Source organism: Coffea arabica, chromosome 5e (genome assembly GCF_036785885.1).
Source record: "Coffea arabica cultivar ET-39 chromosome 5e, Coffea Arabica ET-39 HiFi, whole genome shotgun sequence".
NCBI lineage: Eukaryota > Viridiplantae > Streptophyta > Magnoliopsida > Gentianales > Rubiaceae > Coffea > Coffea arabica.
In genome coordinates this window covers 51,518,938-51,538,182 of record NC_092318.1, presented here as the reverse complement: position 1 = coordinate 51,538,182, position 19,245 = coordinate 51,518,938, and the positions used below count along the sequence as shown (strand labels likewise).

The following is a 19,245-nucleotide window of genomic DNA, read 5'->3' as shown; positions in this document are numbered from 1 at the left end:
ATGTGAATATTGCAGGAAGCATATGCATTAATACAGCAGACTTATTGGGGGCAAACATGCAGCTTCCACAAAGGTGAATTTGCTCGTTTGGCTGGTCCAAAATCTGAATTGAGTTCTGCTGGTAATACAAACTGAAATAGATAATTTGGGTTGTAGTAGTCCTTGCTACGATGCCAAGTTGAATCTGCTACCTGAGACGAAAGGAAAGCCTTTTCTTGCCAAATTTGCAAGTGTTGTTCACTTCATCTACAATGGCTTCCATAATTGCAACTTTCGGTCAGTCTGGTATTCCATAAAACTGCATCTTTAGACTGTTCCAGGCTTGAATCCCAAGTTCAGAATCAACCACCTGATCAGAGGGCAAAGCTCCCACTTAGTGCAACACAAGAATTATACATAGAATCCCGCCAAGATCGGACCCAAATTCCAACTTTAGCTGTTTTTAGCATGCCCTTTCCTATTTTGGGCAATAGTTTACAAGTCGCACCCCACATCTTTGATAAAAGTACCAAAGTTTCCCATTTTTTATTTTTCTGGTCCTTGGAAGGTTGCAATCATCTAGTAAGGTCTGTGTATCTATCAGTCCCTAACACAAAATCTCTTTAGCCTCCTCCTCTCCTGTAATTTAGGATAAATAGGTTATACAATAGTTGTCGTCTCCGAAAAAAAAAAGAAAAATTGCAATCGTCATCTTGACTGGCAAGCAAGATGACATTTGAGATTCTATGAAGTATACAATCTTATCCTATGTTAAACTTCCTGGCAAGTTGATATTTTCTATAATATTATGTAGATCAGTTTATTAAATCAATATTGAAGCACTTTTTATGAATATGGGAGATAGAAAATATGATTGAATTTTTTTTTTTTTTTTAAAAAAAAAGAGATTGAAAAACGTAATCTAATGAGTTTTTTTTTTTCCCATATAATTTGCTAACCCGGACACAAGTACTAATGCTAACAAACTCGGATCCTAAAACCGAATGGCTTTCATTATTCAAGGTTCAAACCTACTTGCCAATACTTTATTTTAAACTCATTTATCTATACTTATTAGTACCATTTTCTTAGCCCCGGGCGTTTCACCAGCAAGGAAAGGTCCAAGAAGAGCTTCGTGTTTTTTTCCTTGCGTTTCCTTATCTGGTAAACTTCGAAAGCAGCATTTTGAAAACCCCAACCCAAAAAAAAAACTAATTAATTACTCAGAAGACTACGTGCAGTTCCTGCGACCACGTCTTAGTTAGTAGTATTAATCTCCATGTAATCACGTTTCTCAACTACCAACAATAAATAATAATCAACCCCCATTCAAATATTAATCATATTAAAAAAGCTGCTCATTTCCGCCGCCCTCTACTCCGCCTCTCTCCGCCGCCGAACCACATATCCCACGCTACAAACAAACAAAGGAGAAACTTCACAAGCTCCACGATATTAGAGTAAATACAATATTAAACGACAAAAAATCGAAGCATTACACGGTCTGAACTCTGAACTTCCAGCCTCGGTTACGAGCTCCAATGCTGTAGCGTTCGTGCTTTGAGCTCATAATTTCACCTGCGGTTAGTTTTCTTCAACCTAAAACCTAGATTTTTTTTTTCCTTTAAAAAAAAAAAAAACTTAAAGTTTCGATTTCTATGAACAGTTACGAAAAGGCGATTGTGCGCTTTTTTTGAGTTACCGAGAATTAACTCGGTTGTTTAGGTTTGGAAGTTTTTTAAGATTTCACAAAGGCAAAAGAAGCAAAAAAGGAACCTTCGTGACGACGGGCTTACAGGTGTAAAGGTTTGTTGCACTGCTCCTTTTTCTTTTAATAGTACGTTTTCCAATTCAATGTAATCATTTGCTCTCTAATTACTAGTAGTATTATACCTGTGTTTGCATAATCACATATTGTTAGAATAGATGTGACGTTTCCGCTTAATTTCGTTCTCAGTTTGAACTTTAATGGTGATGAACAGGAGGGGATTAGCTTTAATGGGATTGTTAAATTACTTAATTCAGTTCGAGAAAAGATATGATTATGGTATACTCCTGCTATTAGTTTATAATAAAAAAATGGGTTCATCAGTCAAATGGTTTAACTTATTAGTACAGGAGGACTTAGTGAGAATCGGTCATTGGAAATTGGAGATACATCTGGGACTGTTCTCTGCTCACATCTTGAGTAGGAGTAATTCTCTTTTACTCCTACTTTAATAAGAATCCATTTCAGACGACGCTAGGTCCACATTCCACAAGAGTGTTCAGTGAATTTACACTATTACCCCCCTTTCCCATTTCAGGGAGTTTGAGGATGCGAATCAGCCACGTATACGTGATGAAACTGAATCAGGAGTCAGTGGCATTGCAGATAACAAGTGGTCCCTAGGATTTCCAAAACAAAGAATAAACCAACGGACAACCAAATCTAGTTATGCTTGCTTATTACTACTTATTAGTATTCAATATATATATATATATATATATATTGGGAGTACTGTACAATTTTAATGAAAATACGGACATTTCATGGCAATGCAATAGGTCAAGTACATCCTCAACCCGCAGGGCCTGAATTTTGTGTGAGGAAGGATTTTCTCTCTCTCTCTCTCTCTCTCTCTTTTTTTGCCGGGAGGGTGGTGTTAAATATTTCATATGTGGGTTTCCTTTTTTTTCCCACCTTCTTTTTTCTTTATTCTTTCCTTTTTGTTTTTGTTTGTTTGCTCTTGCAGTAGTGTTGGAGAGGAAAATACCTCTGTATTTTGTGAGGCTGTGGTGCTTCCTTTGGAAAAAGCACACCTGTTTTGTTTTTGTTAAAAGTTTCTAGTGTGTGGTTCGAGTTCTTTCGTTTGCTATTGCTTCATCTCAAACTCAACAAGCTCCGCGCAGCTTCTACCTTTCAGACTTTCCTTTTGGTGATAAACTGGTAGCTTGCTTTATCTCCATCTCTCTCTCTCTCTCTCTCTCTCTCTATGTATACGTCTGTGTATGTATGTACTTAAGTTGTTGTGTTGATAAACAAGATTTTGAATGCATAATCATACTGCATGGTCACTACTTCTGGGCCGTATGAAATTTTCTTTCTAGCCTTTTTTTCTTCTGAATAGCGTTTATGGGATTTTCTTCTACGGGTTTTGTTTGTTGATGGAGTTTCACTTTCTTTAATGTGGAAAGTTCAAAGTTTGGTGCTTTATGCTCATTTCTACATCTCTTAACGTTCGCAGGAAGGTTTTGGTGTGGTAAAGTGATCACTGAGGTTTAGGGCAAATAAAAGGTTTTGGTGGTTTCTGTGGTTAAGATGTGTTTTTGATTCGAAAATGGCTGTGGTGGAAGTCAAAGAATGTGTTGAAGGTCTAAGATTTCTTCCTTTTCTTTGGCTTGGGTTTGTGTTTCTTGGGCTTCACCCTAGTAGAGGTGGAGACTAATGGAAGGTTCATCTGAATCTGGCTGGCAGAGGTCAGATAGCTCTAGGGGTTTAAATTCTTCTTCGGTTTTGGAGGGGAATCTTCGACTTGTTCGTGCCAACACTATCAGGTCCTCAGGAGATACGTCGTCTGAGTTTGGGTTTAGACCAGGAAGAAAAGTGAGGGAGAGAATTGTGCTACCTCATATAACTAACCAGTTTAAAACCTATACTGGGGGCTTCGAGGAGGGAGTAGCTCTGGACCCAGTTGTTCGTGCCATAGAATGTAATGATATCAGTCTGAGACAGTGGTTGGACAACCCAGAAAGAACTGTTGATGCTCTTGAATGCTTACACATATTTACTCAAATTGTAGATATAGTTAACCTGGCTCATTCTCAGGGAATAATCCTCCATAATGTGCGGCCCTCATGCTTTGTCATGTCCTCACTTAACCGTGTGTCTTTCATTGAATCTGCTTCTTGCTCGGATTCGGGTTCAGATTCGTTTGAGGAAGGAACAAACAGCCAGACGGCTGAGTTTAAAGGTGCGTCTTCGCCTTTGCCTTCAGACTTGCCCCAACGAGGAAGTCAGCTAGCTACTGAAAGCTTGCAACTTGAGATGAATCCCCTAAATGCATCTCGAATAGTATCTGAAACAAGTTGCATTAGGTCAAGCGCCGGACAGGCTGAGGTTGCACCAAATGATGACCAGACGGAAGAAAGGAAGCATTCCTTCCCAATGAAACATATATTGTTGATGGAAACCAATTGGTACAGTAGTCCAGAAGAAGTTTCTGGTGGCCCCAGTTCCAGTGCTTCAGACATTTATCGACTGGGGGTTCTTCTCTTTGAGGTTAGTATCAGTTACCGAGATCCTGAAATGACAACTTACTGTAAATCATGGTCTCCTCAGTTCAGTGTTGTATCGAATAATAAATAAGCTTGTGTTTTACCTCTTTCCTCTCTGATAAATATTTTGCTGATGAACAGTTGTTCTGCACATTTAGCTCGGTGGAAGAGAAAGGCGCAACTATGTCTAGTCTGAGACATCGTGTTCTCCCTCCTCAGTTGCTTTTGAAGTGGCCTAAAGAAGCATCATTTTGCCTATGGTTGCTGCATCCTGAGCCAAGTAGTCGGCCAAAAATGGGGTGGGATTTACTGCACTTTTACCATTTCAACTTCACCTGTTCCAAAGATGTTTTTGTTCTCTGCTGGTTGAAGTAATCCGCCATAATAGCCAACTTCTAAAAAGGATATATATGGATACTCTTAGTATGTTGTGTTCTATAGTGCTAATGGACTCGTCATACAAAAATCTGCTTTTTCAGAAACCCTAGTACATGTCATATTGGGTTTCCTGGAAGAGTGTGAAGCCAATTATGGCTTCTGGACTTGAAACGTACCTTTAATCTCTCACTAAAATTTTTGTGATGTCTTGCAGTAGTTTGTTCTTTCCTTCTGTTGCATTTTGCTGCTTTGGATGTGTATTAGTCCTCAGACATTGCCAAAAGATTTAGAGAAAGGAGAGGGACAGGCCACTAGCATAAATTTATGGTCTGACTGATGCTTAAGCTTGTAATTCAGAAGTGCATGAGCACTACTGTTACCACTTAGTCTCAGGCTATTTCTACGCTAGTAACTAAGATTTTAAGGCTACCCTCAAGACTTGAGATGCTACCTCTCCTGGCTTTTATTGCAAAGTACATCCCTTGGTTGTCTTTGTGCCTTTGGATGGGTTCTCCCCAACATTTTATGCTTTCAATAATTGGTTATTTGTCTCGTTTCCATACTCAATCACATGATGCAGGGCGTTGTTGCAAAGCGAATTTCTAAATGAACCAAGAGACAACATTGAGGAGCGTGAGGCAGCAATAGAACTTCGAGAAAAAATAGATGAACAAGAGCTGTTGCTGGAATTTTTGTTACTATTAAAGCAAAGGAAACAGGATGCAGCAGATCACTTGCATGAAATGGTGTCCTTTTTGACTTCTGATATAGAAGAAGTCACAAAATTGCAAACTGCCCTTAGGATAAAAGGAGGCATAAGCATAGACCTGGCGAAGGATTCAGCTTCAGGGCCCCCTTCATCCAATACAGTAGATGAGGGTGATTCTGGTAGCTCAGGGTCGAGAAAACGATGCAGGCCTGGGCTTTATACCCATAATGCGGAGGAACTTGATGATCCTGTTCCAGAAAACCAAGCAACTATTCTTTCTAAAAGTTCCCGACTCATGAAAAACTTTAGAAAATTGGAGTCAGCTTACTTTTTAACTAGGCGGCGGGCTCTCAAACCATCTGGAAAAGTATATGCCAGAAGTTCTCCAATTAGTAGCGATGCAAGAGGATCAGTTGTAGTGACTGAAAGAAGTTCTCTCAGTAAGTTGTCATCAAAAGAACAATATAATGAGGATAGACAAAGTGGATGGATAAATTCATTTCTTGAGGGTCTGTGCAAGTATTTGTCATTTAGCAAGTTAAAGGTGAAGGCAGACTTGAAGCAGGGAGATCTTTTAAATTCTTCCAACCTTGTATGCTCCCTGAGTTTTGATCGTGATGGAGAGTTTTTTGCAACTGCTGGTGTGAATAAGAAGATCAAAGTCTTTGAATATAATTCGATTCTAAACAAAGACCGTGATATCCATTATCCTGTTGTTGAAATGGCTAGCAGATCAAAGCTAAGCAGTATATGTTGGAATGGGTATATTAAGAGCCAGATTGCTTCCAGTAACTTTGAAGGTGTGGTTCAGGTAAATCAAGAGACTTGAACTCCTGTCCACTCTTTTTTTTTTTTTAAGAATAAGAAAAAATTAAAAATTGGCTCGTCTCCTTGAGATATTTTCAGGTATGGGACGTTACAAGAAGTCAAATCTTTATGGAAATGAGCGAGCATGAGAGCCGTGTCTGGTCCGTTGACTACTCAGTAGCTGATCCAACATTGCTGGCTAGCGGGAGTGATGATGGTTCTGTTAAGCTCTGGAATATCAATCAGGCAATTCTATTTTTGCACTTGGTGGATGTCAGCTTTGAAACTAAACGTACTACAGTCATCTAATTGTTATTGCTGTATAGGTTGGGTTCTTGATGTGTAATAAGTTGTTTTTCTTACATGGGTTGCTACTGCAGGGAGTAAGCATCGGTACCATTAAGACAAAGGCAAATGTCTGTTGTGTTCAGTTTCCATTTGAATCCAGTCGTCGCCTTGCATTTGGATCAGCAGACCATAAGATATACTATTATGATCTACGCAATTCTAAGATGCCTCTCTGCACGTTGATTGGACACAACAAGACTGTGAGCTATGTTAAGTTCATAGATTCGACAACACTTGTGTCTGCATCTACAGATAACACATTGAAGCTCTGGGACTTGTCAATGTGCACAGCTCGGGTTCTTGATTGTCCCCTTCAGTCATTCACTGGGCACTTGAATGTGAAGGTAGAGCTTTTTGTTTTATTGCTTGATATTGTGTATCATTTTAGAAATTGTAGCTTGGTCTTTTAGTCAGGACGTTGAGTAAGTTGGGGACAGTTAAAGAGGTTAATTCTGATGATTGAATACCACTATGCTGTCTTTGTATTGAGTTTTTCCATTTTGTTTAGTAAAGTGGCCCTACAGAAATATCATGACTTAGTGTCTGCTATATCATTTCAATTCATTTGGTATTCTCATTGAAATTGATATATAACTAAAATTGTATGGTATAAAGTATGATAAGGTCAGGCAAATGTGTTAACAAATTTAGTTTTGCTATCATTGATAATTGATCTTTATTTAAAGCTAGTTTGGGAGTTCAGGATAGAAAAGAAAAGAAGAGAAAGGTTAAGTTATGAGAGAAAAGAAACGATAAGAAAAGAAGAGAGGAGATTTTAATGTTGTTTGGGAGTTTACAAAAGAAAGGAGATGATTTTGGACGCATTGGTCAATAAATATTCCATTCAATAGCTTCTCAAGGATAGAATGGGCAATTTAAAAATTTTTTTGTAGCCTTTCCGTAGCTTTCCTTTGCTTTCTGGCCGATTTGGGATGGAAAATTTTTTTTAACTGTAGCAGATCTTCTTCCTTCCAAATCAGCTGGGTTCTTTTCCTTTCTGTTTCGCTAAAACTCTCAAACGTGGGAAATAGCTACCTTTCTCTTCCCTTCGTTTCTTTTCCGCTCAAATCTCATCTCCCAAACTGGGCATTAGGGTTACAAACGGGACATTCTTTTCAGTTCTTTCAATTTTCATCTCATCTAAGCAGTGGAATTACTATAATGCATACAAGTTCTTTTTCATTATACCTTCCAAGGCCTGTTGAGATGATTAGTTCATTGTGAGAGGCAAAATACATATAGCTTTTGTATTCAGTATCTTCTTTTCCAACTATATTGAGAAAATAAAGTCTGGATGAGGTTTTGGGAGTGGTCTTTATCAGCAATTGATGTTATTTGGAATGAAATTATTAAAAAATAAGCAAAGAAAATAAGGTTGTTAGAAAAGAGAGGAAGAATGTGCATATGCATTGCTCCTAGCCTCCTAACACACACCCCCCCCCCCTCTCCTTCTGTTCTCCCTCTAGTTTTTCATATTCATTGATTCATTTTGTTGCATATGCATCTTGATCATTAAGTTGAGGTAAAACCCAAATTCTGCTTATAGAAACATCTATGGTTTTCATCCTTAATGTGGATACATCTTTGTTGCAGAACTTTGTTGGCCTATCTGTATCTGATGGTTACATTGCAACGGGATCAGAGACAAATGAGGTATCCCATGCTTTGCACAGCAATTTACACGATCTAATTTTGATTTCTGCTGTAGTTATGTATGATTGTCCTTGGTTTTTCTTCCTTAAACTCTGCATTGCACTGAAAGTTTCTCTGCTTTGTATGCTACTAAATGCCTCAAGAATGTCTAGTCATAATTACCTTTTCTGGTCTTGGAAGGGTCGGTTCACATTTACTTTGTTCCTGAAAAGTCAGTTTGAGTTCACATCTGTTGCCGGCACTTCCCCCTTCACAGCTCTATGTGATGATTACGAAAGGTCGAATTACTGCGGTGGAGTTACCGTCGTTTGTTACATCCCATGTTTGTTCTGTCATATTCCTCCTGTCCCTCACAAAATCTTTTAAGCCAATTTACTCGTATGTTATATGGTACAGCAGTGAATGATCACCTGTTCAGTGATTGGTAAATGTAGTTTTGTCTTTGGTTTTCTGGTTGCAGGTTTTTGTATACCACAAAGCTCTTCCCATGCCTGCGTTGTCATATAAATTTAACATCACGGATCCGCTTTCGGGTGATGAAGTGGACGACAGTGCACAGTTTATCTCCTCTGTGTGTTGGCGTGGTCAGTCATCCTCCACCTTAGTTGCTGCTAACTCCACGGGAAATATCAAGTTGTTGGAGATGGTTTGAGCTAAGTCTTAAGAATTAATTCCAAAAAAAAAAAAAGAGAGAGAAAATGGAATACAGCATCAGCGGAAACACAGATTAAAAGAGTAGCTTATACCCAAGGAGCATTTTATCGAGGCCTGCTTCACTGAAGGTTGAAGTCACTAGGAACATCAACAGCAGCCTGCAAAACAAATTTTTGCCTTTTAGTAGAATAGCGGATGGTTAACCGGAGCACTGAGATTCGTCATTGTTCAAGTGTACTGTAGATAAGAAATAGAAAGAGGAGCCCGAAAGGAAGATAAAACGCTGATTTTTCTATGTATATTCTTGTAATTTTTAGAATTGCAATCATTGATATAGAATATACTATATATGTATTATGATATTGACTCAATGGATGGCAGTAGCGACTCAGAGCAATAATCCTGTGGTCAGAACAATTTCACTCTATAAACCTAAAATACCTTTACACAGGCAATGACCTACTATTATTATTTACCTCCATGGCTTTGGTACTCCAGCCCTCTCCCCGCTCCCATCTCCCTTCCAATCTGAAGTAAAGAGTCTCCCCATTTCTCTCCCAACTTCCTCCTCCTCCTCCAAGATGTGAAGAAGAAAGGACTGTCGAATCTCGACATTCTATGTGAAATTTGTTCTGATCTTATAATTGCTATACCAAGAGGAACAATTTGATGCATTGGATGGTGATTTTGGTTTAAATTCTGAACTTCTTTTGTCTCAATCATTCAGGTGTGTATGTTTGGAATGGGAGGATTGGTGGCTTGATGTACGCCGTTATCTGGGTCAAATAAAGAGGGGAAGTGGTAAAAGGAGGTTCCTAAAGATGGAAATGGGTTTATAATTCCGAACCTCTTTTAGCAGCTCTTCGGCCATAGCCAAAGACAAACTAACTTTTGATTGGTCAAATTTGATCTGCCACAGTTGCGTGGCATTAGCGACCCAAAAGATGTTGGTTATTACAGTTAGTGAAGCCAGTGCTTTGACACAAGAAATTAAAATGTATCGAATGTACCAGAACTTGAAGAAGAACAGCCAAAGGAAAATAAAATTTGAATTGAACTGAATAATTGATTCACGATAGTGATGGCGACACTCTTGAGAGATAAGTATGCGAGGTTTTTTTTTTTTTTTTTTTTTTTTTTTGGGGTGGGGGGGTCCTCACGCTAGTTAGAAAATTTTCTGGTGAGACAGAAAATTTGCGGTGTCCACGTCGTCAACTAAGAGATGGCAATTGGTAACTTACATCCATGGAATCCGGGTAAACCAGGACAAATTAAATGTTTGATCGGTCTCATCTATTACTATGTGATATACATATATCACATTTGTGTGTGTCATAAGTTTTTTGTTTTTATTATTTTTAAGATGTGGTTTATCACAGTGTGGTATACCCTATTCTAGAATTTGCCTTGTTACTGGTATATCACATGTGAGAAAAGCATCTTTCCATGAGAATGAATGTAGGGTTATATTACTGACTCGAACTTCTAGAAACGTGACATTCTTTCTGGTGGGTGACTTCTTTTCAGGTGATTGTAAGGGCAAAGAGGCCACCAGTATGCAGATGCGAGTACCGTGTCCGCTTATTATGTCCATCCAATCCCCACCGACAACTGGAAAGTATAAAAAGTTAATAGAAAATGAGTTTAAAAGTGTTTTTTTTTTTTTTTAATATCATTCGGTACCATCTATTCTACTTCTACGCTGAGCTCATTAGAGAATCAACGAAAACTGAATCACCATCGAATCAGACGGATGCACTACACACTCGTATAGATTTAGAGAGGTCACATACATTAACAAGTGATAGAATGCAAATTTTGAACATTTGATCTCCCACGCCACCGAGACTTTAGTCTTTGGTGGTAACAAACAGCGTAACTAGTGTGAAGTTCGGCTCCTTCTTTTTCTCAACAATTTTTATTTTTAAATTTTTGAGCTTGATTTGGCTCGAACTCTAACTTATTGGACTCGAATTTGAATTTGAATTTGAATTTGAATTTTACATTAAGAATCTCTCGAGTTTAAACTTGATACCGTTAATTAATAAATTAATATGAGTTCTACTTAATTATGCCAAAATTGGTCTAGATTCATTCAGAACCCTAGTCATCAATACTATATAAAGATTGCGTCGGCTGAGTGGCCGAGCGACTTTTGTTGTTGATAAAGTTTTGCGTCGCTGATCTGTAGACTGGCCCTTTCTTCAACGCCCTTCTTGTTTTTTTAGTATCTTAATCAATTTACTCCGTTCGTCAACTGTTTGCCAACAAGAAATCGTCAAAAAATGACGCGGATGTAATTGTTTTCAACAAGTGACCACGAATACAGATCCAAATCCTCGCATAAACGGACTAGGAACATGTACGGTGATGCCAGAAGCAGGTATTATTACCATTGCAGTCGAGAAAGCTGCGTTTTTACGATCAAGAAAAATGATGTTAACTGTGCAGTGTCATTGATATAATACTCCAGCTTCCAACAAAGAATCGTTGGGGCTTATGGAAGTAAATTTAGCTTGCCCTTTTTAATCTGCAAGCAAGAATGATACACTATAATCTACTTACACTGATTCTCGCTAAATCTTGGGGACAAAACTATATTATCTACTAGACCGCGCAGGCGTTCAGCACCAGGGCCTGGTTTCAGCTTCGCAGGATTTCCAACCTTCGAGCAACGAGGTTTACCGCGGCACCAGCCACCGGGTGTGAAGCTACCATTTTTGCGACCGAGGAACTCGTTATCAAGTTTATCTAATACAGGATCATTTGCCCTGAACTTACGAGCAAATGGAGCACCGCTTGCAATCATTGGAGCTGTGTCATTCAGGTGGAGGGTTTTCGGATGCTGTTTTGGGGGATTATCCCAAGCTATGTAGTGCATGTCATGGTTGACAATAGTGGGTACAAATTCTGGGGCATTGCAAACAACTGTCTGAAAATAGCCCTCAGGAGAGGACACAAAATTTGTATAGTACATAAGTAGAGTTCTAGGAAGGTTATCCCAACCCCAGACGCAGTACTCCACAAAAGCACGCGACAGGATCATCCATGCAGAACCTGTAAAAGAGGGAATATGTGTAAAGCTAGGCCACAGCTCTTAGAAAATGATAAAAATAGGTAAAATCTCTAGAGAGAAACGTTTCAATCCTGAAACCTCAACCTCACCAACAGTTTCCGTTCCATGTTTCAGAAAAAAGATTATTACAACAAAAGTTCCGACAGAGCACAATTTGCAATAAGTTTTGTTTTGTGTATTTGCCTACATGTCCTTCAGAACTCTTTTACGAGTTACTGCAATCAGCAATTTCAATACACAAAACACTGTAGACAGATACTGCAAGGATAAAATTGAAAGAAGGTTGTAAAGAGAGAGATAACATTGATAGGAAATAAGAAAAGCAGGGTGGTCTGCAGAACAGTTGGAAAAGATATCAGCCTAATTTCCCAGTAAGAGAAAGACATATGCAATAAGCAACTGAACTACCCATCAGGGATACAAGCTAACTCAATATGCTGTATGGCTGAGAAAGGAACTATGCAGAGGAAAGAAGATATCAGAATATGGAGAAAGACAATTATCCAAGCGGAGGAAAAGCAATGATTGAATTGGACGGTCTATAGGAAAATACAATTTGGGCATGGTAAGAGGCTAGGTTCGGCTTTCAGGACCACTTCTTTGGCAGAGGGGCACTTATCTTGACATGGTACATCGGCACATAAAATTTGCCATATTGAAAAAAACTAACCAGTAAAGAGCTTAAATGAAGTGGGCAAAGTTCTCTTAGGTTGGACCCAGAATATATCAGACTTTGTGTCCTGGTAGAGCCCGGGATCCACGACCAACGGCATTGCCCTGTGATTCCTGAAACACAACCCAATGGAATGGTATTAGGTGCTGATATTCATTTCTTGATAGATGCATGAGCCGAACAAAAAACGCACCAAGAGAGCTTACTCTTTCCAGCCCAATCGGCTAGTGTGCTCGATGAAATTCAAATCCCGCCTTAAACCAGTAAAGGTATGCAGAAGATCTGCAAGGGCAAAATAGAGAAATCAAGGACTTGAATGAAATGAAGAACAATAAGAGCAATCTCCAGCACAAACACTTCAATACCAATTGGTGAATTTCCAATAAAACTAACCATCTTGAGTCACCAATGGGTAGTCTGAAGCACTTAGGTTAATAAACCAATCCCAATCCTTGTGTCTCTTGAGAAGAATGGCACAAGCGTGAAGCGTATTAGAGACCATGGTGGGCCCTCTATAAGTAACCATGTTAGCCTTTTTAATCATGAATACATTCCCAACCTTAGAAAATATGGGATTTTTCTCAACCCGGGAAGCAAGCTCCAGCCTCTCCTCTGCAGGGGATTCCAGGTCCAAATGTACAACATAATAATTCCGTGGATGATACAATGCATGGAGAGTTCTCCAAAGCTTTTCTAGATCACCTCTTGATCCTGATACCAGATACGCAAAACGCGGAACTGGTGGAGCAGCTGGAGGTGGTGGAGATTGGTTAACCTTTGCTTCAACAAATAATTGGCTCGTTTGATTAGCAGTTGCACGAGAGGGGAACATTGAGAAGATTGAGTTGATGCTTTGCAATGATGAAACCATCCCCATATTGAACGAGGTTGCAATAAGGAAAAGGCATACCAGTGAACTGATTGCAAGAGGAAAAACCCATCTCTTCTCCATGTTCAAGGACCCCATGGCTGAAGTCTATCATGAGTTCAGTTTGCCTCACTTTCTCATCAATTCAGCAACGAAATGTAATTTACTGTCACTGGTCCTTAATGGATTTTTATTGGACTCTACTTTCTGAACCAAATGGCCAAAGAAGGATCAATGCCGCTTTGGAGTGGGTACGGTAATTTGTAGCTTTCCACAATAGCTGATCAATCATGGTTCAAAATAAAACAAAAGCTTAGTCTATGCCTATTTAAATAATCAGCATGATTAAAAAAACTCGAGCCCTCCGTAAACAACTAAACAGAGAGATAATTTAGTCGGAGTATTCACCGTTAAGTAATTAAATAGACAGAAAAAGACGGCCATATTACGTCAGGAAAATCGAAAATGGTTAGCAGACCAAACAACAGAGCCAGCAATAAGGCCACAAACTTATCATGCAGGAGCTGATAAACATGTAGTTTCTTTCATCAATTTTCATTTAAGAAAGTAAAAGAAAGAAATGCTAAATAAATCACAGAGAGGAGGAAAAAAAAAAGAATTTTCCCAAAGTCAAAACAAAATGCTATTCATATTCGTTCCTCACTAGGATTAAAATCTCAATAACCGGACAAACTATTAGCAACAAGAAATTTTGATTTCCCAGCACGACTAAATTGTAATACATGAACCGTTTAATTGTATAAAGACGTTCTGAAAAACCCACTTCACAAAAATCCAATCTTAAATTCAGTACATTAAGAGTTCTAAAACAAGATCCTGAAACTCAGCAAAAAATCTTAGTGAAATCCGCCTCAGAACTTCAGAAATCATTCCAACCAGCAAAAAGACTAAAACCCATTTACAGCAGACAACAACAGAAAAAATAACAGCATTAAAAGGAATGAATCCGTCACGTTCACTTGCGAGGTTCACACGTTCGTGCTGTTTGTGCGTGTGAAAGGGGGAGAACGGCGAGAAGGAAAGAGAAAACCTTTTTCTTTAGGCAATTGTTTAACGTGTCGTACCTTTCCAGTCTTCCTTGCACGTAGAATGGATTACAGACAGAGATAAGAAAAAGACAATCTTTTCATAAAGACACAGACTCTCCGATCAAAGAAAGCTGGAGAAGACAAAATTTTGGTCTGTGATTCTAGGAGTAAGGAAATAATAAGAAGGTTGTGGGGTAATGTTTATGTTTAATACTCGTAAAAGTTATAATACCTCAGACAGAAATTGGATAATTGGTATCAAAATTTAATCTTTGGACAAGGGTTGGAGGTGGGAAGAGGAAAAGGTTTTTGGGTTGAGATTGGAATCAGATTCTGTTACAGAATTTGAGGGGAAAAGAGCATAATATGGTTGGAGGAGGAGCGAGAGATGGGGAAGAAGGTGGCGAGGAGTGACCACTGAGTCTACAGGTCTAATTACTAATAGTACGGCTGGTACTAATTGAGGAGTCGGGATTCTTGACAAAATAGATTTATTGATCGGAGGGAAAGGTCGGATTCTGAATTCAGATGGGAATAGTAGCACTGCTTTCCTAGAAGCCTAGTCCCATTTCCCCATCCCTATTGCAATTAGCCAATAACAATTTTTACTGCTCCATTTTCTCCTTGGCATTGTTGGTTTTAATTAGCTTCACAAAACTGAGACGGCTGACAACTTAGCTTTAGCCTGAGCCCACCATCTTTCTTTAACTGTTTCCTTATTTGTCATGTTTAGCATGGCATTCGCGTCCTCGCGCCTGCACGATTTCCTCTCTTTTCTTGTTTTCATTCTTTTGCTTGCCGTGGTAAATTTTGGGGTTTTTTTTTTTTTATATGTTTCCAAGTAATCTTGTACACTAGCATGTACTTTATGAAGTAGTAATTATTTAGTGTGTATCATGCATCGCATTCAATTGTTTGGTTTGTACAGAATATAGAGAAAACAGAGGATGTTTCCAGTTTTGGCTTTTAATTTTCGGTTTGTACATGCATGTTCTAACAGAAGATGCTTCTTCATGTAGATGATAGGTGTCTTAAGAATTTAAACTGACATTTTATTGACTACATTGTATATCACTGTGGAAATGATATAAGCCTCGAGTGTGGGGTAAAACTTGCCTCTATAAATTTGACGTTTGATGGAGAATATTCCCAAACATTCTATAGTTATGAAGCCATTTGATTAAATTCAATCAAGAATCTCTGTATAGCTCCCCTAATTTCTATTTTGATATGTAAAACCATTACGTAAAAATGTATCTTCTTTTCCATATCCAGAAAAACATCCACATCTCCTTATCCTTGCCTATATAAATCCTTTGGTAATACTTTCTATCCTGAGTATCATCCTTTTTCTTTTGTTTTTTTTCAATGTTCAAAGAGTTCTTTTTCGAGTTTGTTGACTTAAGATGTATTTGAAATTATGGTATCCTATTAAAAAAACACGTGTTTTGGACAAAAATACTTTTAAGTTATTAAAAGTTAAATTATTTAAGTTACGAAAAATTAATTATCAAACGCGTTAAAAATACTTTAAGCGTTTAAAAGCGCTTTTATTGCAAATGCGCCGCAGCTTCAAACGCCTAAAATCAAGTTGTTCATAAAGCCGGATACGTGTCCCAAAGACGTGGAGGTTATTGACAATGGAGGCGTGACTTCTCTTCTGTGGGTCTGACTTGTTCATGCTACTTTTTTCCGAAAACAAAACGTCAACCCCAAACCAAACTACAAAAGAAAATTTTAGACGGAAAAATAAAAAATATTGGAAAAGGGATGGAATAATAGAAGGGGAAAAAAAAAACTGATTTGGAGTGTCCAAATTATAGCTAACATATATAGCTTCTAGTGATCATTTTTAAATTCATTTCTTTACCATAAATAAATCAGATTTCCTTCCCGAAATATGACATGACGGGTTTTTCCATCCACCAAAGTCATTCCGTGCGGTGACCAAGTCCTGGAATAATGATAATATTAATATATTTCATGTTTTAACAGCTCCACGACTTTGAACTTTGACCCCAAATGGGAACACGCCTTTCCGTATTAGAAACGTACGAAGTCTACCCGCAATATCTGAAAAGGTTGAGTAGCACACAACACATAATATATTTCATGTAACGCTGTTGACATTTGTCGCAAATTTTTTTTTTTTTAAATGGCTAATTGTAGAAGGACGAAGTTAAAATATACTAAGTAGTTAGATTACAAATCTTTACACATCAAAGAGGTTACTAATTCTTATCACTACAAGGGATTAAAAATTACTCCATGTCCTTTTTTTATATTCACACGACTAATATTAACGAGTGTGTCTGGATAACAGATTATTAGAAGTATATTATTTAAAATAATTATTATAGTATTCGTTGAGATGTGATGTATATATAATAAAAAAATTTGTTAAAAAATATGTTTAGCATATAAGTAAATAATTTATTGACAAATGACTCCTATTCAAACCCACCTTTTTTTTTTCTAATGATATAAGCTTTTTTTTTTTGTATTTGTTTTTGGAACCACTGGATCCATCCCATACACACCCATTTGTTTGAGGGGGTACGCAGACCGAGAGATTGTATCAGGTGGCAACATCACAAGCTCATCAATCATTGCGCAAATCTCCATGAACTTAATCAATCGCCGTTGATCCCGAATGATGTTCACCACGTTGTGACATGTAGGGCTGCGATGCCGAGGACATGAGACCAAATATAGTTGGCGAAATTCAATTAGGTGGGACCGCGCATAATTCATGATGGACTTGATGTCAGTTGTCACAGGACAGTTTCATTCATTTTACCGTCTGCCAACTATTTGCGCCGACAGCTCGTAATTTGGTCTTTATCTTTGTTTTTCTTTTTTTTTTTCCCACGAAGACCATTGAGGTTGGCGTCTTTTTTTGACTAAATAACGGAGTTTGGAATGTTTATTGCAATGAGTAATGCAGAAATTTGCTGCACTTACGAGGTAATTTGTTTCCTCCTTTCTGGAATACGTCTCTATCAAATAATCCCGATCTGGATGGTGCATTAGAGCCGAAATTAGGTACAAACGATAATTACTTTTTGCAATTACTGCAAATTGGGTGGATTGCTTTGAGTATGGGGTGTCAGTAACTCTTGTTGTAAGTATATTTGAGCCGACATTTTAGAGTGTTTCTTGATAGATTAGAGATGGAGTTATAGTACAATCTTTCAAATTATTTTTGATTGCTTATATTTAGTATCGGCTCATACTTTAATAAACTCGAATTTTAAAAATTTAATAGCCCAAATTGTATCATACTATCTCGCTAAGTGTCGTGGCACAAATTTATTATTTTTAATCTTGGTTATTGTATTTTCAAAAATCGAATCAATCCAAGTTTTGACCGCTATTATTATCGAAATTTTTTGTTACGTGAAAAGGGTAAAGAGTCTATGCTCTATAGACCGGCCGTGCATCGCAGAATTGAAGTAAATTTAAGGCTTGGCCGCTTGGGCTGGTGATTTAGGACTTAAATGACGGCTACTTGGAAGTCAATCAGACTTTTGTGAAGCAATTTAACCATTATTGTATGGATAAATCTTCTATATGCTGACACTGTATACATTAGTTAATCTAGATGCATATCACATATATAAAATTTAATGTTTAAATTAAATTCAAATAACATGGTATTCATCCAATCTCGTCAGTATATATACACTGACAGTATAGGAAAAATTAATCATTGTTGTATTTGTTAATTCCGAGCTATGACAATAATTAATCTTGGATAGAATTTTGATGTCGACTGCTAAAACTTGAGCTCAACCGGGCACGCCACAGGTTCACAATTTGGATGGCGCAGAAATCCTATAAATAGTTGAGTAATTTTAGAGTCTCATGGATTTTGCAAGAATATCAAAGAAAATTTACACGCCTCCTTGAGCACTATCAAGTGCTCCACAAATTAAAACTACTTACCTGTGCAGTACATAACTAACATCTGATGAACAAAATTCCCAATGATGACATCAGGATCAATCACCGTTCTCTTTTCCCACAGTAACTGTAATGGATCCTGTCTAGCGGAGTACCTACCATATATCAGTGGTGTGTATCTTCTTCTTTTTTTTTCTTGGGCAGCATACATCATATCTCTGCATGCTAGAAAATGTTGGCTATATTTGGATTAACTATTTTTAGATTTATTTTTTAAATATTTTATTAAAATATATATATTTACTGTATATGTTTTTTCATGATGTTTTTGACATATATTTTGAAGCATTTTTAAATCTTAAAAATTTTTGCCATATTTTTAAAAATTCACCACCATCCGCTCCATCCTACTCCTCCTCCCTTTCTTTCCTTCCTTCCCTCCTCTCTTCTCCTCCTCCTCCCTTTCCCTGTCATGCCTCGCCCCTCCTCTTCCCCCCCCCTTCTCCTCAATCTAACCCTTTGATCACGATATCACGACTAGATTGCGGTCCTTCTGGTCTCGATTCGGCTGCGGCTAGATCACAACCTCTGTTGAGGCCATATTTGGGGGGAAAGGGAAGGGTGGGGTGCGGCGGGAAAGAGGAAGAGAAGGAGAAGGAAGGAGGGGAGAAGGAAGAATGAGGGAGGGAGAGGGAAGAGGAGGAGGAAGAGAGAGATAAAGGAAAGATGAGAAATGAGGGAACGATAGCGGTGGGCGTAAGGGTGGCGGTGGTGGGTAGTAGTGATAGATGCAAGAAAAAAATGATATAGATTTTATTTTTATATATATTTGTAGTCGTTTTTAATATAGTATATGGGTGTAATGTTTTTAGAGTTATTTTTATTTGT

At 38.0% G+C, this 19,245-nt stretch overlaps 2 protein-coding genes across 10 annotated transcripts; one reads left to right on the top strand and one right to left on the bottom strand.

Moving 5' to 3' along the window:
* Nucleotides 1–1,276: 1,276 nt before the first annotated feature.
* LOC113743188 (protein SPA1-RELATED 4-like) lies at nucleotides 1,277–9,240 on the top strand. 9 transcript variants are annotated; one of them, XM_072049183.1, is made up of 11 exons: nucleotides 1,279–1,562; nucleotides 1,705–1,785; nucleotides 2,715–2,908; nucleotides 3,207–4,240; nucleotides 4,378–4,535; nucleotides 5,195–6,134; nucleotides 6,230–6,376; nucleotides 6,511–6,822; nucleotides 8,072–8,131; nucleotides 8,312–8,409; nucleotides 8,592–9,240. In XM_072049183.1, exons 4-11 carry the CDS (start codon nucleotides 3,407–3,409, stop codon nucleotides 8,734–8,736), a joined length of 2,694 nt encoding a protein of 897 aa, XP_071905284.1. In that variant the 5' UTR covers nucleotides 1,279–1,562; nucleotides 1,705–1,785; nucleotides 2,715–2,908; nucleotides 3,207–3,406; the 3' UTR covers nucleotides 8,737–9,240. The 9 variants fall into 9 exon arrangements, 8 of the variants coding, with proteins under 8 accessions (XP_071905284.1, XP_071905283.1, XP_071905282.1 ...); XM_072049182.1 differs by having other exon boundaries at nucleotides 2,286–2,908; XM_072049181.1 differs by having other exon boundaries at nucleotides 1,646–1,785.
* A 1,979-nt stretch (nucleotides 9,241–11,219) lies between these two features.
* LOC113688460 (beta-glucuronosyltransferase GlcAT14A-like) lies at nucleotides 11,220–15,134 on the bottom strand. Its single transcript, XM_027206280.2, has 5 exons — nucleotides 14,488–15,134; nucleotides 12,928–13,682; nucleotides 12,741–12,816; nucleotides 12,532–12,647; nucleotides 11,220–11,842 (listed from the first exon to the last, which is right to left on the bottom strand). The coding sequence occupies exons 2-5, from the start codon at nucleotides 13,499–13,501 to the stop codon at nucleotides 11,343–11,345; spliced, it is 1,266 nt and encodes a 421-aa protein (XP_027062081.1). The 5' UTR covers nucleotides 13,502–13,682; nucleotides 14,488–15,134; the 3' UTR covers nucleotides 11,220–11,342.
* Nucleotides 15,135–19,245: the final 4,111 nt, after the last annotated feature.